This window comes from Patagioenas fasciata, chromosome 3, assembly GCF_037038585.1.
Source record: "Patagioenas fasciata isolate bPatFas1 chromosome 3, bPatFas1.hap1, whole genome shotgun sequence".
Lineage (NCBI taxonomy): Eukaryota > Metazoa > Chordata > Aves > Columbiformes > Columbidae > Patagioenas > Patagioenas fasciata.
In genome coordinates, this window is record NC_092522.1 from 38297318 (window position 1) to 38325124 (window position 27807).

The 27807-nt window shown below is 43.4% G+C and overlaps 1 protein-coding gene across 1 annotated transcript; it reads right to left on the reverse strand.

Moving 5' to 3' along the window:
• Positions 1-50: 50 nt before the first annotated feature.
• On the reverse strand, positions 51-27752 carry CMTR1 (cap methyltransferase 1). The gene is made up of 24 exons (XM_065834854.2): positions 27604-27752; positions 25851-25985; positions 24015-24157; positions 20786-20944; positions 19292-19384; positions 18498-18569; positions 17750-17844; positions 17573-17645; positions 17176-17374; positions 14562-14680; positions 14219-14315; positions 12844-12976; positions 12110-12289; positions 11644-11700; positions 10609-10666; positions 9896-9964; positions 9590-9721; positions 8964-9086; positions 8163-8254; positions 7455-7523; positions 6142-6189; positions 5476-5588; positions 4826-4934; positions 51-3050 (listed from the first exon to the last, which is right to left on the reverse strand). Exons 2-24 carry the CDS (start codon positions 25978-25980, stop codon positions 2918-2920), a joined length of 2496 nt encoding a protein of 831 aa, XP_065690926.1. The 5' UTR covers positions 25981-25985; positions 27604-27752; the 3' UTR covers positions 51-2917.
• Between the last annotated feature and the right edge of the window lie 55 nt (positions 27753-27807).

Here is a 27807-nt window from a genome sequence, read left to right on the forward strand (position 1 = left end):
ACACGTGCCACTTGCCAGAAATTTGTGGGAAGCAAAGTCAACAAGCTCTGTTGTGAACTAAAGGGGCTGTATTGGTAATAAGAGACAATGAAAGCAGAGAAATCAACACAAAATGATACACAGCCTAATAACAATACATTGTGCAATTAATGTACATAAACATTCCCTTCAGCAAGACCCTCCTCACCCCTCTTCCCAGCATAGTCCCTCCGTATTTACCCTGCAGCAGGGAAGCAAGTAGCATGGTGGCTCATGCTTGCCTTCTTGAAGGGGAATTCAAAATCAAGGTTCAGTGCATCAAAAATTAAATTTAAAATAAAAGCAAATTAAAATCAGCAAGAGCTGGAGGCAGTTGGGTAAACAGAAAGTATCTGTTTGTAAAAGCAAGCCTGCAGGCTAACCAGGGGTTTTTTACACCCTCAGAGGCCTACACTCATCCTAGTGTACTTGTACTCACCCTTCTGTCTACCAGCCCACAGGAGACCAAGGCCCTGAGTGGAGGACACAGCACTTCACAAAGGAGCCTGGCAAAGGGAGCAGCATGCTTTGCTGGCATTGGAACAGCCTCAGGGCAGCCTAAAGAAGCAGCAGGACTCAAAATACTGGTTGGTTTAAAAAGCACACAGGTATGGAAACCACATGGCTGGAGGTTCTTCACTGCCCCCTGGGAAAGATGCTTCCTCATCCCTCATGGAAGTGTCTTTGCCAAAACAAAGCTGCCAGTAATGGTTCTTTTGGTGGGAAGGGTCACCATTTCTTTCATATATGTTTTACTAATGCTTGAGAGCAGAGGGGGTCTACAGGTCAGCAACAGGATGCATTAATAGCATGCAGTCCCTCAGCTGCTTTGGTAGAACTGTGTGTGGGAATTAATAATCACCAATGAGGAAAAAAAAAACAGCTTTGACCCACTTGCTTTTTGGCCAGAGCTCTAGAAAAAGAAATAGAATAGCTCCTCTGCACAAAATTCGAGCTGCCTTTTTGTAGCCACTCCTGAGCTTTACCTCCTCCAGTTTCCACTGTCCAACAGACCACACCAACTTCTGTGCTGCTCCTTTAGCCAGGGGTATGGTTCTGCAGTGATCAAGCCTGCATATAATTTTCTCTGCTGCAAGGAGTTGCAGCTGCTAAGTTCATTTATATCAAACTGTGGAGAATTAATACATGGGTATATGGAGACAATCTGCTTGTGAAGACATGGAAGTGCTCAGAGAGCACAACCTACTTGTAAGGTGACATTGAGCAGTGTGCTAAGAATGAGCACAAAACCTACACATGATGCTGGGCCTTAAGAGGGTGGAGGTGGGACTTCTACAACATGCCATCCTTGTTCTGGCTTCTTTGGGTGGCATGCAGATCACCTACAAGTGAAAATTTCCATGTCTTGCTACATAAAGCTTGCTCAAATTGTACATATGGGTGTGGAGAGAAAACAATCTGAACAACTGCTATAGATTCTAGAACTACAGGTTCCTTTAAGGCACAGTTCAGACAACCCCTCAATCAGTTTCCTCCCTACTACCAATCTGTGTTTAAAAACAAGCCAAGAACAACAACAGAAAAAAACAATGGGGGGGGAGAGAGGGGCAATTTTGCTGCTTGGCTGAAAGCAGTCAACTGTGTGTTGTCTTCTAATTTATGTGGAAGACCTGGCAAAAGTGCCATGGAAGCCAGAAGTGAAGGTAAAACATGCAGCAGAAGTTAACTAAGCCCAGCACAGAAGTGCATGAAGTCTGTTGGCACAGAAATACCATGCTGAGAGTTTCACAGCTCTGTGCCTTCACCCCAGATGCAGCTCTAGGGCCAAATGAGACATGGGAGGTTACCAGGTTACAAAGCCCACTCTGACACTTAAGAAAGAAAGTCTGGTAACTTTCCCAGTGGGTATAGTCAGAGGACAGGATTTCTTCTGACCAAAGATGGTCAAACTCAAGATCTCTTTTCACTGAAGCCCTGGGTCTTTTTAATGAAGTCAGACATTCCCATGATTTCCTCCAAAGACCTCCAGCATCCCAACCTTCTTGTGTCTTCCCTCCCACAGCTGCTTTCCTCCCTGAAGATTTGGGTAATAGTGTTGAGTACCAAGAATCAAAGCACCCTGGTCTCAGAAGTACCATGAGGCATAGATATGTTCACAAATGAACCCCAGGCTGCTGGCTCAGGATCAGTCACTGACCTGGAGGGGAAATCCCTGTCACAGCAGCTTCTAGAGTCTGAGAAATCCTTGGCACTGAGCACATCAAATTTGTGCCAGGAACTCTACTCATCACCTGCGCTGGTCTTTGTCCAACAGGGTACCATTGTACAGGAACTGCCAGTGGCCAGCCAAGTGCCTTGATAAGCTGAAGTGTTGGAGACCCCAACAAGAATACATACTTGCATCCCAAAGCTAGCATTCTCCAGTGAGTTAACACTCTCCACTGCACAGTGTAGGCCTTTGACAAGGCCAAGGAGACAGCTGCCAGGAATGACACAGGGCTGCTTCATTGAGCTGTTGTCCAGCTCTGCCACCAAGACATCTCTGTTCCTTCCCACACAGCCAGGGAAGCACAAGCCTGGAGCACTCTGGCACACACAAAGCTCCACAAACCTTGCTGAATGTTTGAAAAGGAGCAAGGAAAGCTGCCAGCCCCTTGGCCTCATGCATGCAGTAGGTCAGGACAGAAGGACATTAGGCCTTGGCTCCAGGAGTCACCACAGGAACTCCAGCAGCAGGCACTACCTGGGCCATACTCTTATATACACCGCCAGGGTAAAGCCTCGTCCTGTGCCTTCTGCATATTCTCCCCTTGGTTCAATCACCTCCAGGAAATCAGCTCTGGAGAAGACCAGAAGTTGTGGAGCCTCTCCAGTCTCATCAGTCCCTGAAGAATCCAAGTCGGGCTCACTGCCCCCTGCATCCCTCAAGAGAGCAGGGTTAAGGGTAGTGGGCTTGGATGAAAGACAGGACATCCTCCTTTGATAGCTTCTCTGGATCTTGCCTTTTCTGAGAGTCGTGCACTTTGACACCTTCCCCCCACTCCCAGAAGAGGCGGCTGTAATGGCAGATGCTGTGGGCAGAGAGGAGAGCAAGATTAGTTGGGCAGGGGAGGGGAAGGAAAACACTCATCCTAGCCACAAAGTGCACTACAGAGACAGCTGCTCTTGTAATGGGAGCTGCACAGAGATTTTCTAAGGCACCTCGTAGATAGAATAAGACCAGTGCATTCATTCACCTTACAAACTCTACAGCCCTGAAGTTACAGCAACTTCCAAGCCTAAGAGATTTCCATGGAAACAAACTTGTTAATTCTGTCTTCATTCAAGATATAGTTCAGTATTTGCTGGAAGGAGACAGGTCATTAGGGAAAACCTACCTCACCCCAAGTTTTTGAGAGGATGAAACTGTCATTGCAGGCAATGGAAAAAAGCCTTAATGAAGAATTTAGAAAGTCTGCCAGCAGCAGCAAGCAGCAATCTAATCACTCACCACAAAACTGCTAGAATCAGTAATAGCTGTCCTATGGAGCTTTGCAAATGAACAGCACTTCATACTGTACAAAAGCGGCTAGGATCACTCCCTCTTTCCCCTTGCCTGAAATAACCAAGCGCCACTTGGCTGTGAGAGTTCTAGTCCTACAACGCCATCTCTCACTCCCGTCCATTAAGCACAGCCCTCCCTCACTGCATCAACATAGTCCCAGCCATAATGAAAACAGAGCTGCTAATTACTGCCGACACAGCAGTGTTAGTTATGTACCATTACTGACACTTAATATTCACAGCTTATTTAGTGCTGCTGTTCTAACAAAGCAGTACTAGCACAGAGACAAGAGCACATGTCAATGGCTAATTATAGACACATTAGTACTCACTAACCACAAGACAACACATCCCTTCTGGAGTCCCACACACAGCTCGCTCCACCTCCGGCACTCATGCTGGTTCATGCTGGCCTACTTCTGAGTACATGGGCGGAACTAACTCTATCCTGACACACTGAGGGGAAGAAGCATTGTGTGCCCCTGATTTTAACAGTTTTAAGCCCATTCTTCCATTTAGCTGCTTAAGTAAAGCTTAAGGATTCTTAAAAGCACTGCTGTAAGGTAGGTAAGGAGATTTCAAAATGAGAAAATCAGATCAACCTCTTGCTTAGAGGCACAGTCTGGGGTAGTGGTGTTAGAGGACAACTCTTGAGACTACTTGAAGGCAGGGTGTGCAGAATATCACCCATGAGCCACAAGGTATCTCACAGGCTCAGGATTTGCTGTACTTAAGACATGGCCTTAGCCTAAAACTCAATAGGTACAGACAGAGTTCAGCAGCCACAGTGTTAATGACTGTTCAATGACAAGCCACCACTCCATCCTTTCCAAAGGAGCTGCTGCTTTTCTCTCACTCTTTCTTTAAACAGATCCCAGCTACCTACAGCTTATTCCAGAGCCTGCGCTAAATGAACAGGGATTTGCTTTTAAATTAGCGACTTCCAACCAAGAATCTTAAAATACAGCAAATTACAGTTGCTGGGCTCAATTTCCATTTCCTTGTGTGCAGGGAGCTTCAGTAACTTGTACTCTGCTGCAGACAGGGGAACAAAATTTGAGAAGCGTGTTACTCATAGCAATTAATTGCAAAATCCACATATCCAGATCAGCAGTTTCCTAAAAGTCTGAGAAGGTGCCAACTTTTGCAGCACACCCTGATGGTAACCAAGCTGTACAGGCACTGCAAACAACTCCAAGAATATAGCACAGCGTGCCTGAACTCCCTTCCAAATACCCAGACACACACACACAAACTTGCACACAGCTATTGCTCCATAGCCTCAGTTCTGGCTTGTACTCACTGAAAGGGTGCAATGGATTCAGAAGGGAGGTCATATGTTGCTGCCTTGGTCATTTTGTTGAAGAAGAATTTCCTCTTGGAGTTTTTGCTGTACGCCATTGTCCAGGGATCTTGCAGAATAGACACAGGGATCAGACAGAAAATGGAAGGAGGTGAAAAAGCAGAGTATAAATACAGATACCCTGTGCAAGCAGGGAGGAGGGATCTATAAGAATAATTCTGATCCTTATCTTTCTCCTTCTCTACCCCAAGACCTGCTTCCCAAGCTGTTTGCTACTCACTGAGAAAACTCCTTTCTCCCTGCATTTACAAGCTGGCATTCCAAATAGGATATCTCCATGTACTATGACCCTGGAGAATGTCTTTTTAATGAAAAAATATTATCTCATTAAAAAAAAGTCAGTCTAGTAAATAAATGGAATTACCCACACATCAGCTAATCAACCTGCAAAAGAAAAACCTATCATATAAATAGCCTAAACCTTATCGAGGTCCAAGCTACCCTCATTACAACCAAACAGTTAATCTCTAGCCATTGGAATACTCCCATTAATTTTTTACCAAGTTACAACAGGAGCGAACCTGTTCAATACTTTTTACTTCAGGATACAAAGAAAAGTTAAATAAGAGTGGCGACGTTTCTCTTCCTACCATTCACGGTCCGTATGATATAGAGTCCTGTGGGTACGAAGTGCCGGTCATCTCGGCCAGTGTAGGACAGCCGGGGTATTCCTCCTGAGCTCTTGATGATTTTCATCTCTAACCTACATGTTGAGAGAAGACAGTGATAGAGATTCTCTGTTTCTTCCTTTACCAGCCTCTTGCACACAATGTGCCATCTGAACACCCTCTCCAGAGTGTCCCGGTAAAACTGACAGCACTGCACATGACAGGACAAAATATTCACACTCTGGATAATTCAGTCTCTTACCTCTCCCACATGGCCAGAGAAACCAGCCAGAGCTGTCTAAGTCAGGTAGCAAATCAAGTGTTGCAATTAAGGGGTTCCCATTTCAGGTATGAACTCTTAATCTGTCCAGGCACCGAAAAACTACTGACCCTTCTGCACACAAACTCAAGCACCAATGTGACTCCTTCTGTAAAGCACATTGGCCACATCTATAGCAACAGAACTCGGCAGGATGATGCTCTGAGTCTGCAGCATCTCAGAAACAGCAGCCAACAGCTGAAAAATCTCTAACAGCTCTTTCTCCAGGACTCCTAAAACATTGATCAGCACATCCCTCCCATTCCTGTGCACTGGTGACAGATAACCTCCATGGGCCTTGAAGTCTCTCATTTCTCTTGGTCACATACCTCACAAAAATCTTCTCCATTTCTTCCAGTCTGTACACTTCCTTCACTCTGGGGGGAAAAGACAAAAATGTGATTTACAGTAAAATTTAAACTGGTCTCTTTTTCTGTCCCAGCTACAGGGAGCAGCCAAACAGTTAATCTGTAAAGTGTGAGGTGGTCAGGTATGACTGAGGTTCACCCTTCTCAATCTTCTGCTCCAGTTTCTTATTTCTCTGGCTTGAGAAAACCTGACACCTGCACACTCATGGTTGGATTGCTCTAAGAGGTATACAAGCTAAACTAAACTGCCTGTTCTTCACTCAGGGACACCACAAACTTGTTAGCTTATCTGAGGTAAAAGCAGCATTTTTTTTTCCCCAAACAATAAACATGATTTGAAATCATCATTCCTATAATTAGTTCAAAATACTTTTGGTTTTGTTGTTCTGAGACAGAGACAATTGGAAAGTTTCAAAAGCACTGCTTCTGACCTGATATCCCAACTACTCACTTCCCATACACTGCTACAAGCATCAGGCTTCAAAGAGCACAGTTTGAACACCTTTTCACAAGAGCAAAGGACCCCTCTACAACCCACTTCTACAGCTCTCCTTCTCACTTCACCTTCAGCCCTCCCCAACAGAGTTCCTCCAGTTATTGCAACTGTACATTTGTCTTGAGTTTGAGATCCCACTCATCTTTCATTAAGTCACCAAGAACATCCTCTTTCCCTTCCTCCAGCTTCTCTCACAATATCACAGCACTTCTACCTTCTGAAACAGAAGCTGGTTTTGGTTTTGACACCCAGCACAATGATGCTTTTATGCTCCACCATAGCACAATTAATGAAATGGAAGGTCAGGAGGCAACCAAAGCTGAAGCCCTTTGTCAGGAACTTTCTTGGGATTGTAACTTAAGCCTTGTCCTCAGGCTAATCACTTGGAGATTACAACTGCTGGTCAGCACTTCATTTATCTACTGACAGTCAGCATCTCTGCACTACTGCTGACCCTTCAGGGCAGACAAGGACATAGAAGTCTTTGCAATGATCAAGCTAACTGGGTGCTAGACCTACTATAGCACATATTTGAAATCAGAACCAGCCACTCCAGCCATGATGAAAAGATGACTGTCTAATATGTGAAAGGAGGGCAAAACTTCTCCACTATCAACCTTTACCTTCGATATTTAAAGGGCTTTTAGCCTCTTCCCATTGAACATAACAGAACTATGAATTTCAGCTTGAAATTTAACTTTTCTTCAGCTCCTTATCTTCATCCTCCAACACACTGAAACCAAACCATGCCAGGCTGAGGGAAGGAGTTGGCACTCACCGGATGGGGTTCATATCTGGCCGGCTAGGTTTAGAAACAGCTTTGACAAACTTCTCTGCCAGCTGAATCCTGAATGAAAACAGAAGGAGAATCCAGCAATTTAGCAAGATCCTTGGCACAGCAGGTAGGTAACATTTTCAGCAGAATAACTGATCAGACACTTCAGTACATGCAGACTGCCTCCACTGCTAGCCAAATGAGGACTGAGCAAGTCTTTTTCACCCTGCCCTCCCAGTTCAGCGCCCAGTGATACTGGTTGTTATCCATTAGGAAAGGGTCTCCATAGCTTCCCCTGCAAGCCCACGTGCTGTTGAACACATTGATGTATCAACAGGAAAGTAGGACTGGCAGAGACATCATGTCCCTGAGGAAGGAACAGAGGGGCTTGTTCCTTCTCCTTCAGCCAGTGAGCAGCTATGCTCATTCATATTCCCAGGATGCTCAGTTTACCCAGACTGCCTGGCTCAGCCCAGACTAAGAAAGGAGCTAGACCTGAGCTAGACCTGCTCTCATACACAGAAAAGGTGCAGCTGGAAAAGGCTACATACACTTCACTTCAGAGCAGGTTCACTCACAGTTCATCTTTATAGCAATGTTTCTGCAGAATGCACTTGCCTCCCTGTGCTCAGCATTCTGCTTTTAGTGTGAACGCTGTTTCCCAGTCACTCCTACTCACGTACAAGAAAAGCTTCTCCAGATCCTACATACCTCTGGTTGAAATGCTGCTTTCGAACGTCATTGCCATTCAGTACCAAGACATCGAGGATGTGGATGGCGCTGATTTTTCGCTGGGCTTTCCCCTAGGGAGGGTAATACACAGACTTGCTACTCAGACTGTTGCTTTTTCAGCTTTGATTTATAGCCTGTTTTTTTGACAGGACATCATTCTCTTCTAGCAAGAAAGCACCCTTCCAGACACTAGAAGCACACAAATTCCCTGTTGCCCGTTGTACAGTAACATGCCATCCTCCAGGAACTGGTGTATCTCAACTACACAGTTCTGTCTCAGGGAAGGGAGAGAGGGCAGGACTGCAGCTGTCATCGCCAGCTCTCTGTGCCTTATCAGGTGCCACAGCACAAAGGCCAGTGCACTGCAGCATCCTCACCTGCAGTGCCAGAGGAGAGGCAAACTCCCAGGCAGCAATACCTTGCACTGTCACTATACCACAAGAATCTTTTCCCAAAGGTCTGCAATCACTACTGAGCACTTATGTACCCAAAGAGCCACAGAACACATGAAGTCATCTTGGTAATGTCATCTGCTGCTGCATTTAAGACAACAGCAGCATGTTAGGTCTGAAGTGTTTTCAAAATAACATTAAAAGCTCATATCTCTAGCACTGGACAGAACGAAGGAACTTAATCAAAAATAGTTTCTCTAAATATCATACACAAAAAACCTTGCACCTGGCACAGATGAAACATTTATTCTGCAGTATCTTACAAAGAATAGGCAAAACTGTTCATTAGATTTGCAGCCACTTGGTAAGGGAGAGAACAGCCTCCTACCTCTCCTTTCAGCTCATGAACAATCTCCACAGAGAGAAGGGTATCTCGTGGCAGCTCGGTTTTCAAATCCAGCTTTGTCCAGCGATCTGACTGCCGTCCGTCCCAGGTGTAGATCTGTGATTTCTGTGTGTAGAAGGCAGAGTCAGATTCAGTCAAAGCTTCATGAGGGCAGGGGTGGAGGAGAGACCTCTGACTAACTGTAAAGCAGCCATCAGAGAATCTTTTTGTCCCAGGCTGTCATAGGCAGTTTCTTCTTCAGAAGTTTTAAGGAAGAAACTTAATCTCTACAGCAAAAGAACAGAACAACCAATTCTAACCCGCCAGTGGGTTTCCATTCCCACATAAAGAACCAGAAATAGAACACCTTTAAAAGGACAGTGAAGATAACTAGAGACACCAGCAAGAGTACAGGTCTCTGTGTAGGTTGTGATTACAAAATCGGGTTAATTAGTGTGAAAAGCAGTCAAGTCAGGAGAAAGAAACATAAAACAACTAGGAGTCTCAGGGACTGGTGTTGAGGATCCTTTCTGGCCTTTGAGGACAGGAAAGGATGGGATGAAACTGCAAGGCAGAGTAGTAGCACTGAAATGAACCAGTAAAACTCCCGGACTGTTCTCAGCACTTACCCCTAGCCCCAAGAGGAACTTCTGCTCGCTTCCAGCCACCATACACCGGTAATCTAACACTTGGCGAATTTTCTCCAGTGTACTAGGATTCAGAGGAGTGGGTTTGTAGCTGAAGGTATCAATGTCTGTGCCCTAAAGAGCAAATTACAGAAAACGCAAATTAGACGCAATACATCAACAGGTAGGTAAATGCAACTTCTACATGAAACCATAACCCAAGACTGGCTTCTTTGTCTCTTATTTCCTGTGGGTAAAAGTTCTATTTGTATGAAAGGACTCAGAATAAGCTTCTGGGTAAGGTCTCACCTGGATTAACTCAAAGAACTTGGACTTGGGATCTGAAGATGAAGGAGCAACACGAGCCTGATCAGGAATCTGAAAACAAATCCAAATTATTATAATAAGCGTTCTTCTTTGGCACATTCATAGGAACCTTTTTGGTTTCAATACATGACAGATCATCCTGCCACCTGAAACTCCTGCTCTTGGGATTCCAGTCACTGGAGAGGTCATCTGGCAAATAAAAGGTCTCATGTGTTTTGTAAATTTAATGTAGGCATACCACGTCTCACAGGAAACAACAGGCAACTTCAGAAAGTTTCAGGCTAAATCTTTGATCTGCATGTTTTGATGAAGTACTCTTTTATCAAACATACGGAATTAGACTGTGAAGCTGACTGCTGTATCTATGGCCCCACTGCAGTCAAAAGCTCGGGAAGGAGAAACTGCAGACAAGGCCTTTTGGAGAGCTCTGCTGGTTGGGAACTAGGTGCTGAGTTCACTCTGTGTGCAATTAAATATTCTCACCTGCAGCACAGAAGACTGCTCATTTAAGCCATACACATAATGAATCAGAAATGTCATGTTCACTTACATAACAGCTTCAAACGACCTCTGACTTTCCTACAAGACAATGTATTAAACCTCTGGCTAGAAAGTCCTCTCTGTACTGCAGTTTCATTCTTGTTTCGTGACAGCAAGCCCACCCTCACAACCTCCCTGCTTGGCAGGTTCCTTACCCCCCATAGTTGGAGACACTCTTTTCGGATTTCAGCCTGCCGTGGCTCAATCAGTGTCCTAGAGAAAGAGCAGACTGTTAAAATGGTGAAACCTCCTTGATCTTGCAGCATTACACACCCCAGCCCTATAAAACTTGCATCTTTCAGTGTCTGGCTTGGAAATGACAAACATGCACTGTTCCTCAACAGGTTACACAAAAGAGGATGCTGCCTTCCCTCCCCACCTTCCACCCACCTCCAATCCCCCACATTTAGCTTTGTTTCATGGGCTGTACTACTGATTCACAGCCACCACTCCATCCCCTGAAAATATCACTAGGCATCAATGTTTTCAAGAAGTTATGTACTAGTATGAACTTGTGCTCAGCTCCAAGAGCTGGCTACATAGCCCTGTTTACAAATAGCAATGAAGATCTGCTGCAGGCCATGAAAAACACAGTCTCAATTTTAGGATTAACTCTTAGATAATTCCTGGCTACCAGACTCACTCAACCCCCTACTATGTATTCTCTCTGAATGACACCTGAACAGAAAAGCCATGCCAGGGAAACAGCTATACACTGCAACGGCTTCAGTTTCATGCAAGAAATCCAAACCGTAAATTTCAGGTAAGTCTAGATATGTAACTTAAATACTCTGAATTGCTCCTGGAAAGCAAAGAGTAATGAACCACACTCAATTTAGATGGCTACTGTAGAATTGAACATAGCAGCTGGAAGCTACCTTTCTGTTTACATTCCAGCTAAGAAGTAGGCCTGCTTATGGTAATCTGAAATCATGCAATGCATAGAAGCCTCTTCAACATGGCTGATAACAGAACACCAACTTTTAGGACTCCTCCAACCACCTGCACATTTCTGCGGAGAACTCTGGCAGAGATACAAACTGAGATACCTAAAATCACTGTTCATCTTCCTGGCTCCAAAGACCAAGCCAAATACCAGCACAAATCAAGAATACATTAAAGAAAGGTAAAGCAATTCATTTACAGTAGGTTAATTCAGTCCTCACCAAAAGCCAAAGGAATATACTCACGTGTCTTGAACAAAGGCACGAATTTTGGCTAGTGCCTTTATCTGAACTTTGCAGTGGCTGAAAGAGAGGACAAGTTCCAGTCAAAACGCAAGTTAATCACCACCAAGATTGTTCTGCTGTTCAAAACAAGGAAGAGTCCTGGGGCAACAGGAAGGAGGAAGCCAGTCTGAACTTCAGAGCAGTTATGCATCGTTGCCAACATGATTCCAAGTGACAGCAAGACCACTAGAAAGAACTAGGCAGTAGCCTCCTTTCCTCTATACAGTGCTCAGAGGCCAGTCACTAACAGTACACAGCATTTGTCTCTGCACAGGGTCCCCCTGCTCTGCTAAGCCTCTCAAGGAGCAAAAGCAGAGCAGCATAGCAGCATCAACAAGTACCTCTGTAAGTGCAAGAAGCTACAACTGAAAGTCTTGTTGGTTAACCTGCCTACAGCCAGCAGCCCTCATTGCCCATGGGCACTCACCTTTCATTGGAATGGACAATGTAATCATAGAAATCCTGGTCGCCTTTGATCACATTCAATGGGACAACAAGATTCACATCCACATCAGTGTTGCGCAGCTGATTGAGTCTGATGTTCACCATGAAGAGATAGTCCCGCACATCATCAATCCCCAGCTTTAATCCTTTGCATATCACATACCTGCAGGGCAAGGCAGAGAGATCACATGGGTTCAGTCCTTTCACACAGCCAACTTTCCTGCCGCACTGCCATTATCAAGACAGCTTCCTAAATCCCAGGAAATCTTTCCTCCTGGGTATCCCTAGGAAGGTGCAATCTCACCTGTCACAAAATCATTATACGTTTTCTACATCTGGAAAGACTGTGAAACTCAACCATATTAAAAAAATCCAAAAATCTCCCTCAGGTTGTAAATCAATTCTCTACATTTGACAGGTACAATGACAACACACATAATATGCTCTAGCTTCACTGGAACTGTAGCTGTTTCATGCAAAACAGAATTTGTTATACATTTAGTTCCACTGCCTTCTCCCCAGAAGGGTAATTTGGCAAATACCTTCTTTACATTAGCAAACATCATAACTTGCTAAGCATCTAAAATGTTTCCTCCTCCACGGCAGTTGCCAACTGAGGCAGGTCACAGAGCTTCCACTAGACTTACCCAAATCCATCTATCACTGTATTGAGAGGTCAGGTTTTCTTTAGTAGCCCCTCATGCTCAAGGATCTCACCTCTCTGAATTAGCAGGGCGGCTTGTCACAGGTTTGAAGATGCACACTCGCTCAAAGCAGCAATACAGCAGATAGATGAGTCCCACACTGAATGGAGTAAACAGGTCAAAGGTTTTGCAGACAAAATGTCCTCCTGGAAAAAAAGCAAGGAAGCACACTGATACCAGCAGATTATAAGGAAACAAGGAGATACCATGCACCTCAATGGGTTTCTCTTCTGCAGAACCGGTAAGAGGTTTTTTGTACAATTGAACAGCATCTAAAACACATTCATGAAGTGGGCCAATGGGGCTCCATGAACCACCTTTCCCATATCTCTGCAGCAAAGAGAAAAGCATTTTTCTGACCAGGATCACATCAGTACGCATGTTGTGTCATAAACAAGCACTCTATCCATCCGCCATCCTCCCCTTCCACGCCCAGACTGTGCCTACGGAATGGCAGCATGCTATGCAAAAGCCTCAAAAGAAGAGGAGCTCTGATAAGTGCAACAAGAAACCTGAGGCCGGAGGAAAAAACTAACAGATGTTACCTAAACAGAATAACTCACCATCCAAAAATAAGAGTCTGTGTCACCCCTTGCCTTCAAACAAGATTCCCACTTTCCCCAAGCAAAAACCAGTCAGTCTTAGAGAGCTATTATCTCCCCAGACAGCAAAGACTTCAAGAAGGTTGCTCCTTTTACCATATCACATTTGAGACTACTGCTAAGTAATCATTGCCTCAGGTATTTCTAAACACAGGGCATAAGACAAATGACAATATAACGAGCATTTTTATGTTCTGGGTCAGTGCCAAATGCTAACTAAACGCAGCAGAAGAGAGGAGCCATCAAAACCAGTTAGAGCTGTAATGTCCGTCATTTGGCAACAACAAGGTACTGCTCAGACAATGTGAAACATCATCTTGTTTTGATCACAGAGATGGCAGATTTAAAGGAGAAAAGCCACAAGTTAGAGGGAAGGATGAACTGGATAAACACCACACTGTTCCAACCAGTCTGCTAGAATATCCAGGAAGCTGTTGGCCCACGTGGTGCTGTAAAACTCAGATACATTATCCAGTTACCACACTAGTGACATTAGCCCAAGACAGCTACATAATGTAACACATTGTAAAAGCTTTAAACTAATGCATTTTACCTCATGACTTTAATTAAAAGCAAAGCAGACATAGATAATCTTATTTTTCTGCCCTAGATCTCTTAGTTGTGTGACAACCATCTTGGGATGGATGCTTACACACTCAGTTCTTTGCAGCTTAGCCTCACTGCAGAGCAGACTTTGTGACATGTTAATAAAAATTGTACAGCATCCTCCTACAATGTCACCCACACCTTAGAGAAGGAGGAAGAAGATTAATGGATAAAACGTACCTGTCCGGACAATGGACAGTGCTGTAAGGAACTGGCAAAGCATGAGCTGTTTGCTTAGGATTTCTTGCAGATTCTCCTGACCCTCCACTGAGAAACCCTGCAAAGCACATAGCATATGATTAGTATCTCCATTAATCAGTTGGTCAATAAAGGATTCTATACAGCTAAATTACAGAATTATGGTAATTTCTGTTTCTTTAAGATAAAAAACACTCCCACCGGAAATTTTAATGGTAAGCCTTGAAGAATTTCACATTGTAATGACAGACATGTGTCAATCATCCTACTATACGCAGACTGAGGTATCAGTCATTAGTGCAGGAAAAAAAATAAATGGACCAACCCCGTCAGCCATTAAGAAATGCACTCCCTTGTGATCAGTATTGTCCAGAACAAAATTCCGGAAAGCAGTAATGTTCTCTGGGCGAGTGATGTCTCCATCTCCATCAATCCCTCCTTCCCCTGAGGGGAAAAGAAGAGACAATTACTAACATGTTTGGAAGTACAGACAAAAGATCAGTATGTGCAGGTGATCTATTGTATTCAATCAACATATGTTCATAAATTACACAGACCTTGGCAGGCGAATAAGCATTAACCCATTCCCTTGTTCACCACCAAAAATGCTCATTAATTTAGGAAAATTATTCAGATTTTGTGGAAAGGGCTAAACAAAGCCACATAATAACCATGCTCAAATTATGAGTTGTATATTAGACAAATCATTCACTGCCCACCCGAGATCAGGACTACTCGACAACATAATATTCTCATCCAAGAAGGACTGACACGTAGCTGAAACTAAAAATGTAAGGCTCAATCTCACTGTAGAGCTCACCTGTTAATAGCATGTTTTTACAGACAAGGCAAAATTTTGCATTGGCAACCTACTAAGAATTCAAATCACTCCAAAGAAATACAATACTTTTATTTCCAGACACAACACAATCTAGAATTTTAAAAACTAACCAAAAAAACACCCCTGCAAAAACAAGTTTATAAGGGAAGTAGGGAAAGGGAAATAGGGTTTGTGCATGAATGTTCGTACTGTTTTCCCATATGGCTCTTTTTAAAGAGATGTACATTGTCCCCCAGGTGGGTGTTTTAGAAAGCTAAACTAAGGTGTATTTTAGAGTTCATCAACTCTGACTTTGAAGAAACCTGAACTTCTCTTTGGTATTAGTGCCTATAAATCTTCTACAACTACAGCTTCTATTAACTGAACTGGAGGACTAGAAAGCAGCAGAGATCAGGATGCATGATAGTGCTTTGATAACCAAATTCCTCATCAACCATCCTGTCAGTAAGCAAACTGACACTAGAATTTGTTACCATTTTTCACAACACAACTATCACAACTGTCTACTTCCTTCCCATCACTGGAAAAGAGTTTGTACACATTTCACTAGACTTCCTAGCATAACAGACAGAAAGGGATCAAGAAAATGCATCAAATTCATTTGGCTGTTCATTTCTCCACATATCTCCTCTCCATTTTGCAGTGAGTTATGAACATCCAAATGCTGCAACCATTAGAACAACGTGTTTATCTGCCTTCCTGCCCTTGCCATGAACCTTCTATTTAATAAACCTAGTCCTGAAGTGCTAACCATTCTCTAAGAGTTCATGACCAGGTGTCAAAACTGGCAGCCAACAAGAGTCAGAGTGGTGGAGGGGGAGGGAAAAAAAAAAAATAAAAAGGCACAACAATGGTAAAGCAAACCCCCTTCTCTGACAGGACAGTCACACTCAAGTTTCCTTTATACAGTCTGAAATAAGAAGCAGGAATATTAGCAATCCTTGTATTTCCCTTCCTGTTCCTAGAGGCTATACAGATAGAAGGCTCAAACATATCAGTAAGCTTAACAAGTTACCATCCATGAGGTGAGATGCTGCAATTGTCTGTGTACACCTGCTTAGTCTGTCTCAAAGCAAGGTAAAACATGTTAGCTTAAACCTCTTTGGATTAAGAAGCTCATTTAGTTACAGTGAATCAGATACAGCCTCTAGCCCAAATATATTTTATTTATCCTTACTAAAAGCCCACAATCAATTATCAAAGCAGAGCTAGGGAGGTTTGATACAGAAGCATACTGCCAGTCAGGCAAGTAAGGTTTCTGTCTCTGGCTCTGCTAACAGATCTTTGGGCAGTCAGAGGGCTGGAGCAGTTCCTCTGCTGGGACAGGCTGAGAGTACAGAGGTTGTTTAGTCTGGAGAAGAGAAGGCTCTGGGGAGACCTTAGAGCAGCCTTCTAGTACCTAACAGCAGCCTACAGGAAAGATGGGGAGAGACTCCAGGAAAGATGGGGAGAGACTCCAGGAAAGATGGGGAGAGACTCCAGGAAAGATGGGGAGAGACTCTTCTTATTAAGGAAGGTAGTGACAGGACGAGGAATAACTGTTTTAAACTGGAAGAGGGTAGATTTAGATTAGATATGAGGAAGAAATTCTTTACTGTGAGGAACAGGTTATGCAGAGAAGTTGTGGATGCCCCATCCCTGGGAGTGTTCACGGCCAGACTGGATGAGGCCTTGAGCAACCTGGCTGGAAGGTGTCCCTGCCCATTACAGGGGGGTGGAACTCAAACCATTCTATGATTCTGTGCTAAGTCATCTCATTCACTGTGTTTCAGGCTATCAGTGAAGCGGGACAAATATTGTCAAGCAATCTTACAGCACTCTGCCATTTTCAGATAAGTAAAGCACTCAAGTATCAGCTATTACAATGGGGGACACATCCCCAGGGCAGACTGGAAGTGCAGAAATGTGAGCTGATATGCAGGCTCACGAATCTCAACCCCTTTCTCACATGACAGCCCTCTTACACCTTGCAAAATGGTTCCCTATGAACAGGCTTCTCTTAGATCTCCATGCTGGTACCAATACCAGCCCTGCTCCAAATACAGAGATTGCAGCATAAGCAAAAACATCCGGTAACACTCACGTATGCATTACATACCATAATAAGGCTCAAAGAGCTCACTGGAAGCAGAATAGAAGTCCTCTAGTTTAAAATCATTTGGTCCTTTCAATGTCATGCCAAATCCCTTTGCATGCCACTTCCGCCTCCACAAGACATATTCAGAGAAGCCTCCAGGACCAGCACACACATCAGCAAAGTAGAGCAGCTCTGCATCTCGCTCCTTTATCAAGGGCCTCTGCAAAACAAAACTGAAGAAATTCTACTGACCCAGTAACAGCGCCCATCAGTCAAACCAGATACACCATGAACTGTTAGAGAAGTCTCTTTTAAGCACCTGTTTTCCCAGCTAGTATTCTAAGGATTCTTCTTTCTCCCCACCTTCTCCATTCTCTGAGAAAGCATTGCTGTTTGAAAGTTAAATAGAGGCCCTCACCCCATGGAAGTCCTTAGGGTTTGTAAACATGTAGTCAAAGACATGGTCCATATTTGCCATCTTCATTGCAGCCCTGTGAACATATAAATACGGACCTATTAAGTTTCAACTTTGGCTCCCAAGGCTGAAAGTGGACATGAACGGGAAAGGGGCTACAATACCAGAAGTTCTGCAAACCTGTTCAGGAAGAAAACTCCCCGGATCATCTCATAGGGGTTAGACCTTGTTCGGGCTCGACGCATTTCTTCTCCATCCAGCTCATCAAACACACTCTGCACAAAGAGAAACAGAATTGAGCTGGACCTCACACAGGCTTGATGGATAGGCAGGCATAAGTATTCCCTATCTTTGTGCTTCTCTCCCTTCTTAGACAGGAAATTCCATGCAGGGTTTGGTTCACTAATACAGAATGTTTTTCTGTCACAACGATTTTCACTCTTCTGCTAAGCCATCCCAGTTTTTAAGCTAATTTAGAGACACTGAAGAATTCTGTGCTGATAGCTCTGGAGACTGATAACATGGCTGACCACCTCAAAAGCAGTACCAGCCTAAGGTATTGCCCTCACATATATACACACACTCACACTCTGCTGCAATTTAGAGGGGCATGATAAAATCAAGGAGGAAGATGGAACACACAAGAAAAGACATGGAGCTTACTTCCTCAGCTTACTTAAGTCTTCAGCCTTCCAGTTGGACTAAGAAAGGGAGAGTGTTTTTATTCATCTCTTTGAAGGCTGAGATGCAAAACAGGTTGCTGAACAGACAGTAACAACCAGGATGCGAGGTCATGTCAGTGGCATGGAGGTGAAAGAGGACATTCTGGCACTTGCCAATCACCTAAGCAAACTACTCAGTCCTTTTGAATTACTTATTTCACTTGCTTCCCCAAAACTTCAATTCCTTTCTAAAGAAAGGGACTCACCTTGCACTGCAGGACATTACGTAAAATCTCTTCACTACAGAACTCTGTTTCATCTTCAATCACCATCTTCCTCTTGAACAGGATGAGAACATAGACAACAATTAGCAAACACAGTATCAGTCATTTCAGAATGCAACATGCACCAGTAGTAGATGAAGGCTGCCAACCACATATTAGGCTGTATCAGCAAAAGCACAGCCAGACAGCTGAGGATTTATTCTCCTCTATGAGGCATCTTGAGACCACACGTGGGATACAGCATCCAGTTTAGCACTTCCCAGTACAAGACAGACATACTGGAGCAAGCCCAGCAAAAGGGCCACCAAGATAACAAGCATACAGAATAACTTGGTGTATGAGAAAAGACTGAGAGAACAGTTCGTCCAGAATGGAGAAAGGGAGATCCTATTGCTGTCTACAAGCACCTAATGGCAGAAAACAGAGAAGACTGATCCAGCCTCTTAGAGATAGACAGCAATAGGACAAAAAACAATGGACACAAGCTGCAATACAAAAAATGCTGATTAACCATATGGAAATTTTCTTTTGTCTACAGAGTTATCAAATACTGAAGCAGACACCCGAACAGGTTGTGAAATTTCCATCCTTGGAGATACTCAAGGCCTTGAGCAACCTCATCTAGTTAGACCGGCTTTCAGTAGGAAGTTGTGCTAGCAATCTCCAGAGGTTCTCTCCAGCCCAGGTTATTCTACAACTCTTTGACAAGGCAATTGTTCCAGGCTGAGTAGTCCTGCGCCTTCTTAGGGCGTAAGTACTGAGATCTAAAACATTACCTTCCCCACAGTCATCCACTCCTTCAGCTCCTGGGCGTCAGGGATTTCTGTGGTACACTCCAAACACCAGTCCACCTCCTCATAGGCACTGGGCTACAAGCACAAGACATGGGAAGAGCCAAAGATGTTCTTGCTATCAAAATTAACAACTAATTGCTCCCCAAAAGTTTGCCTCCCAATCCTAGCATAAGATGTTTTACCATGACTTTATGGCCAGCCATAGAGGTTTTTTTCCTCAGAGTCTAAAACATGTATTTTTTTTAATCCAAACAAGAACAGCAAAACTCAAAAAAAACCTCCACCACAAAAAAAATCCCACACCACTTTCATTAGAGTTTGATAAGTAATCAAGACAAAGCAAAAGCCTAGTACTCTCAAGGTACATTTTAGAGACACTGTAAAAGAGAAAGCTGCCGAAAAAGCACACTTCCTGATGGTGCTTTACACATTCTTTCTCCCAGTTGTTTCTTTCTCCCAATTCTATCTGAAATGCTCCCTCATTTTACAACTTAATTCAGGCTTTGAACAATTTTTATAATCTTGGGAAGGAATTGTTTTAGCAGTTAAGATCAAAGCGATGCTACTCCTTGTTAGAGAATAGATAACTTCTCTAACATCCTCCACAAAGAGAAGCTGCTAAGATCTACTTACCTTCTTATATTCTAATAATATCATTCACAAGGGTTAATCATACATAATACTTAACTGCTGTGAGCTGTAGAAACACAATGGAGAATGAGACCTAAACCAATGAGCCTACAGAACAGGTCTCAAAGTCCTGGCTTTCAAGGAATAACCTCTGATATTATTTTCAACTGCTGAAAGCAATTCAAAGAAAGGAGAGCAAAGTACTATAGCATGCACCATACATAACCTGACAAGCATTGGTGCCTTTGACTAACAACATCTGGGATCTTCTGGTTACTCTCCAGTTTCAAGATTCTCAGGATACACTGTTGTTTGGATTATTTTTTTTAATAGAAACATATAGCAGCTATTTTGCACCAAATAATACCAAAAAAACTGGGCTTTAGTTTCCTGACCAAATCTATTTCTATTTCCCAATGTTATTCCCTGTTGAAGAGCTTGACAAGACACAGGAACAGAATATCTGAGCATTTTATTTGGGACTACTTAACACATCAAGAAAATATATTAAAAAAAAAAAAATCACAGCCATGAAAAATTATATAAAAAAGGTAAACACAAAAGAGCTTGATAACAATTTTCAATCATATTCACTACTGCACCTCAGAAAAAAAATCCTACAAACCATGGCAACAATCCATGTGAAACCAATTTTGTACCAGAATGTTAATACATGTAACAAGAAGTAAGTTTTGCCATGCTGTTCTGGGACAAAACAAGGCCTGGGTCTACCCAGCAGAGCCACTTAATGGTGGCCATCTGTATGAGACAACACTAGACATTGTTCCCAGAGGGCAAATCCTGAACACAACAACAGAAAAGGGATTCAAAACAGGAGGTACTTACCTCTGGCTCATCCTGCCAATCAATATTGAGCTCCCCATCAAATCCTTTGAGGGTCAGCCCAAAGCCTCTCCTTCCCTTCTGACTGGAGGCCTCAACAATATCCTTTCTGCCCTGGCCATATTTTCCCAGACCTTCTCCTTCCCGGAAGCCCATCTTGGCCTGTAAGGAAAGCAATGGGAGCACACTGAGGCAAGTGGACTTGAGTTTACGTACCATTACTGGGGTAAAAGACTAGCAGGGAAAACAGCATATCACCCTGAAGTGACTTGAAGGCATTAAGTATTTTTAATCTCGGTTCTGGCTTTCAGGACTTAATACTGAGTTCACTGAGGCAGGACATGAGAAAACTAGATCTGAAGAACAATATTTGAGATGACAGCAAATTACAAGAGGTTCAGTAATGCAGGAACAGCCTGTTCAGGAGGAGAAGTAGTGAGGAGCCTGGAGCCACTCATCACAGTGTTCAGTAAGCATGGAAGGTTCATAAAACAAAAGATACTGGCACAGGAAAAAATTCATGTTTGATGATATCCTTTGTTGTGAACATGGACTTACATACATTTCAAGCATCAGTTAAAATTTCACCTAAAACTCAGAGGAGGAACACAAGACACACTGCTCCTGAAACACATTCCTATCTCTTGGGTTAAAAGAAATATGTTCATTAACTGCTATTTTTTCAGGCTTTTCTCTTCATATATTTTAGCAACAAGAGAACAACAATGAAAAGCACAGATGCAGTCAAGTCACCTTCCCTCCCTCCTGTAGGCAGCTACAGGATACTAAGTAAAGACTTATGGATTAAGTTTCGCTTTGAATGTCATCCATACACTCCTTCCTGTGTGAAGCAACAAAACCAGTGTTTATTACCAATCTGTATGAGAAACAACACAAGAACATCTGACAGGTTTTATACAAAGGTATACAGTGTTTCCAATTGCCTTTGCTACCTGGCTCTGAATCAGACCTTGACATATGTACACCAAACAACAGCCACCGAGCCTGTTATACACCAGTTTTTAGAGAAGAGAATTTTGGTCATCTAGTAATCAAGGACTATTTTCTTTTTACTTATCTAATGCTACCAAATCATATTCAAATTTATAAGACCTTACAAGCAAAAGTCTCCCAAATGCAGTAGTAAAAGCTCCTAAATTGTGTGATTGACAGCACACATCCTAACTGGCTCAGGAGAGAACTCTCCAAGTGAAAGATAGTCTCAGGCTAGCATCAGCAAACTGCAGCCCACTGCCAAAAATGCACGTGGACAGATTCTAAACAATCAGCAACAGGATTTATCTACCGACAGGCATAATCAGTAACTCTCAGACCTCTGGATTCCATTGAGTTTTGAATTCAGCAAGAGCTGAAAGTTCTTTTCACGTAGAGGTATGATCCTGCTGGTCAGTAGCATTCTACCTCCTTGAGAGACATCTCCCTGTTCCCACTCCCAAGTGCAGCTAACACTTGCCAGCTTCTAGCAGAAAACTGAACTTCTAACTTGGCAAAGGCAGGTACAAGCTGGGCTACCACGATGGAAGGATTACTGACCCCTTATCCTGTGAGTGCAGCAGCAGCACAGAACAAAACGAGACCAGAATTCAGACCCCCATTAAGTTCCAAACTTCCTGTCACATTTCAAATAATACACAACTAGACACCACATCATCTCTGCTGCCCTTGGAAATAATATTTTTGTTTCTCTGTCATCAAGAACGGAAATTCTTTCAGGACTATGAGATCCTCACAATACCACAGTGACGAAGTTTGCATCAGAGAACTAGTGTAACAAGTATGCACCAAAACAGACTCCTCATCTCCATAGCCTACTAGTGCCTTTAAATTCAGGAACAAGTTGCTGAACTTGGGACTACCATGAGACAGTCAGCCATTTTCTTAGAACTTTTTAAAAGCACCTTCTTCCCCACACTAACACTGTGCAATCGAGAGGCTGGTGATCACCTTCAAAGTTTAGTTATCACAGTTGCTATTGTTCACAACTCCCTGCCTTTCTGTGCTGGTTTAACTGAAAATGGGTTAATTTTCTTCATGCAGTTAGAAACTTTTCTTTTTCATAGCTAGCGTACTCATTATTTGGACTTAGTTTGAGAACATGCAGATAACATCCCAGCACAGAGCTAATGTTCTTAATTGCTCTGGTCTGAGATCCAAGGACAATCTGAATGCTCTGCCCACAGGTGTGAAGCAGTGAGGCAGAGCTCGACTGACTGATCAATGAGAGTATTCCATCCCATTAGCATCATGCTAATTATTTAAGGAGAAGTTTGGAGTTGGGATCTTCCAGTTTTGGCTCTATCATTGTCTCTGGTTCTTCTGTCTCTCTCTGTGGGGGTAGCCGGGAAGTTCAGTTGGGACATTTAGCCCAGCCTTTTGCCACTTTGCAGAGGCCTCTGGGCTTTTCTGCCTTTTTCCTCTCTTCTCTCTCTTTGGGATCAGCTGCTGGGATCGAGCTGTTTTCTAGGACTGGCTGCTCAGCGTGTTTGTGAGGAATTGCCTTGAGTACCTTTTATATATATATATATATATGTGTGTGTGTGTATATATATATGTGTATATATATATATATATATTAGTAGTGTATTAGTACTTTCTTATTTTATTAAACTATGTTTATCTCAATCCAAGTTTCTCCCTTCTGATTCTCTCCCCTGTTGGGGAGGCGGTGGGGGAGGAGCAAGTGGCTATTGTGGTTATATTGCTTGCTCAAGTCAAACCTTGACACTTTCCTAGAAGGGCCTTTCTGGCCTTACATAAAGCAGAGTGGCACTACTTGAAAGAAAAATAAAAGACTTAATAATTAACATAATAATTCTACAAGGGTATGCCAGCCAGTCTCCAAGACCAAACAAATTGCTGTAAATCACAGACTTTCTTAAAGACTTTCTTACAAGGCATTTGTTAACTCAAGCATTGCAAAACAACACATGGTAGGACTCTTTTACAAGCTCAGCAGGCTGCCTGACCCAGAGATCCTTCCCTTCATTCACTTTCCTGCTCGTAGGCCTTGAACATGAATCAACTTTCTTTTTTAACAGATCTTCTTCAACCAAGCACTCTCAGCTTCCCACAATTGCTCAGTAGCTGGTTCAAAGAAGCAGAGAATCCCACTGCAAGGAGGATCAGAATCCAAATATCTTGAAACAGACTGGTCTTTTCACTTCACTCTCATCAGGTTTTAACAGTTTTGTTCAAAACTATTTTGACCTACCATGAGTTTTTGGGAAACACTGTTATACATTGAGTAGCGAGATGAAGTACCCTCCACAAGAGAGTCTTGTTTGAACTCATTGCTGAAGACTGGTCTTTTTTCATCATTCTCACTGTCAGACCCACTGCTGCTACTCGAAGACTCTGAAAACAACAAAAAAATTGAGAAAAGTGATTATGAAAATAAAAATGGAAGAAAGACATCTCAGCAATCACATTAATAATTATACAGTGCCACTCATTAAATCGTCTCAACAGACACAGAGAGTATCTCAGACACTTTAGTATCTCAAAAGGACTATGGGAAACACACAGGGTTAATATAAGATACCCCATGGAACCAACACCTGGTTATCTGCCTCTTTGTCTCTGGGACACATACAGCCTCTCTGAGCCACTGGATTCCAGCCCCCACAAAAGGCTGAGGAAATCCCATGGCAGCAGCAAAGCAGGCCACAGCACAACCACAGTCACATACTGTGGTGTTCCTGATCTCTGTAATGATCCTGAGGAGTTGAGAAAGCCTACAGAGATACTCTCCCAAGAATAATGACAATTACTGACACCGTGATAAAACGCACTGGATTTTCTCATTTCCTACCTAACTATAGGTATAAACGTATCTCTAAATTAACCAAATATCCACATCAAGTACACAGGGATCTACCAAGTGGCCAACACTGCAGAAAGAAGAGAGAGATGAATCCCTTAATCCTCATATCAGACTTCAGTTTGACTCCATTACCCACCACCATAGCGAGACTACTAAACAATTAACCCTACACAAAATGTTGTCCTTGAACTGTATCAATTTGTTTCTTAAACATTAAGACTCACAGCCTATTCTGACCCATATATTAACTCACACCCCATACCTCTGACCTCCTCACTCACCTCCCACCTTGCCAGCCAGGTACACACACCATATGCTGCCACTATGACTGCTCCCAAACTGACCCACTCAGCTTCCACACACATCCCCTTCCCTTTTCACAAGAGAAAGGCTTCTTTATGCATTCAGGCCCTTTCACAGCATTTTACAACCATGGGAAATTCCAAGGCTTGGAAGCAGCAGGTTTGACTGTGAGGCAACATGAAGTACCATTCTGAGAGAGTTTAAAGCACCCTGCAAGAGCAATACCAGTCGTGTAGGGCACTCGCCTCATCTTTGGTATAGCCCAAGCTCCAGGTCAAAAAGCACACTCCAATTTGAGAAAAAGCAGGCAATTAATTTAGTTAACTCTGAAACTTTTTTTTTCTGTAATCAAACTCCTGTGAGGCCTCAGAATTTCTCCTTCCCTCTGAAAATCACACTGAGCCAGGAAAAGAGATGGTGCTATAATGCAGGAGTCCCAATCAACCTACCCTTTGATTAATCTCAATTTCTTCCGTCTGTAAAAATATAATAAGAGCACTCATTATTTTTGTTTTTTAAACAATGATGGATTATGATGCTTCTTTATGGTACAACATCTACAACTCCTCACTACTGAAAGTTTCCAAAACAGAAATAACTGCTGAGGCTGAAAAGATCAATGCTGCTCACATATTAAAAGAATCTTTACAGCTTTGGACCACACACTTGTCATCTAAGTCAAGTTCCATTTTCTATGCCTGAAATAATTCCCAGAACAAACTGTTTACATGAGATTTTTTTAAAGTTTAAAAAAAATTCACACCAATCCAAGTTTGTAAACAGAAATAACGTAGCATTTCTCCTAAAGAGGGAGCATGCCCCTGAAGTTCAGGCTACCAATTAGGTTTTAGGAGTCGTGGGTTCAATTCCTAGTTATTATTTAGATTACCTGCAGCAGCATATACCTTGTCTCCAACTTACCTTGAGTAGTATGATTACTAAATTGAGTTTCATCATCTGAAGTTGAACTAAGGGTTAATCCCAAGTCTTCTATCTTCTTCTTCTGCTTCTTTTGAGGGCTGCCAAATTCAGGTTCTGTCCTTCTCTTCATTTTTGCTGAAAGAAGGTGATTGCATTTGGTAAACGTTAAGGAAATTAACTTTCTCGTACATGCTGACAGGAAAGGTGCAGCAGCATGGTGGCATAGATCATTTTATTGATTATTTAGTATTATGATTCTCAACCTAAGTTTGCTATAGGTAAAAATATTGGCTTCTTTTGAACCTACATTTTAACAGCTAGTCTAACTAAACAAACACAAAATCTATGCAGAAACTTCCCTATAACTGATTACTTGAATTTCAAATTATTTCTACAACCTACTTACCATTAAATGCTAGTAGATGAAAACAAACTAGATGTCACCATTTAGATAACTTAAATATATGACAGTTGGTTAGCACCACTGAATCAAAGATTCTTTTTATCAAAAAAAAAAAAAAAAAAAAAAAGGAAATAAGATCAATGTAATGGAGAACACACATGGTGGAACCTATTTCTCACAAGAGACTCAGAATACCTCTAACCTCACCTCTGCCAGTATTAATTACTAAAAGAGCTTTCCTACATGACTTCTACAGCAGAACTTTATTAAATACGTGTGCTCAAGTTGGGGGGTGTTTGTGTTTTTCACCAAGAATCACTGGCAAGATTTCAAGCTTCTGTATATGGCTGATAAACTTTACATAAACCCAGGGAAAGGACTAACACTAAAGCTAAACTTAAAAGAAGCTAGCTGGGAAGGCCTGCAGCAGAAGAGAACCAAGGAACAGGAAAGCAGGCAAAAGTTAAAAGGCACAGGTGCTTGGAACACTAACTACACTTTCTCACCATCGATACAAAGCAATAAAAACCCATCAGTGTTTATTATGCTACACAGGAATACTGGGCTAAAAAAGATGCCCCAGGTCACTGGTTTTAACCCTCAATTATCAAAATTATTTCCAAACACATATAAAAGATAGCTTAAAACCCAATTTCTTTATTCCTCCTCATGACTCCGACTTCAAAACCATCTCACAACTTCACCGGACTGCAGCTTTGTTTCACTTCCATCACAATTTCATTTACAGCCAACTCATATTTATCTGCTTTTGAGACAAGTTAGTTCAGGGGGTTTTGGTGGTGGTTTTCGTTTTGTTTTCTGGTTTTTGATTTGTTTTCCCCTTGTTTGCTCATCTCTAACAAACTGAGAACATCTTTCTATTTCTTCTCAGATATTCTCTTAATAAGTCAACACACTCTTACTTCACCGGTTCCAGCTCCCTCTCCGCCCTTTGAGCGGCCCCTTAGCGCACCCGCCTTTCCGCTGGGCCCCAAACTACGCAGAATTAACCCCAAGTCAGGCAGCTTCCGTCCCGCGCGGGGAAAGCCCCCGCCCGCCACCCACAGGGGCCGCCGGCGGCTGCATCCCCAGGCACCGGCCCGCCCGCGCTTTAACGGCACAGCCCACACCGGTGCGACACCCAGCCCGCCGGCCGCCCCGAGCGTGCGGCCGCCCACCCAGGGGCCCCGCTCCCGCTACGAGAAGCCACGCAAGCCGGCGGCGGGCAGAGCAGGCCGAGCGCGGGCAGTGTGAGCCCCTGGGAGCCGCCGGCAGCCGCGCCCCGCGCTGACCCACCGCGGCAGGAGCGGGGCCCACGAACAACGCTCGGCCGGAGCAGACGGCACTCACGGGAGAAAAGGCGGAGCGCAGGGGCGGGTGGCTCCGTCCGGCCCCGTCTCCCCAGGGCCCAGCGCAGGGGAACGCGGACCCGTTCCTGCGCCGCCACCGGCCGTTTCGTTTCCCCGCTCAGAGGCGCCGCCGTCACCGCCCCCGCCCCGCCCCCCTCCCACGGGTCCTCCCCGGGCCGCCGGCGCGCGACAGTGACGCACCGCC

Coding starts and splice junctions, on each gene's coding strand:
- CMTR1 (XM_065834854.2), bottom strand. CDS start 25,980: ATGAAGAGAAGGACAGAACCTGAATTTGGCAGCCCTCAAAAGAAGCAG. Junction 19,385..20,785: donor ATTGGCAGGATGAGCCAGAG/GTAAGTACCTCC, acceptor TTGTGCTTGTAG/CCCAGTGCCTATGAGGAGGT. Junction 9,722..9,895: donor AGTTCTTTGAGTTAATCCAG/GTGAGACCTTAC, acceptor TTTGCTCTTTAG/GGCACAGACATTGATACCTT.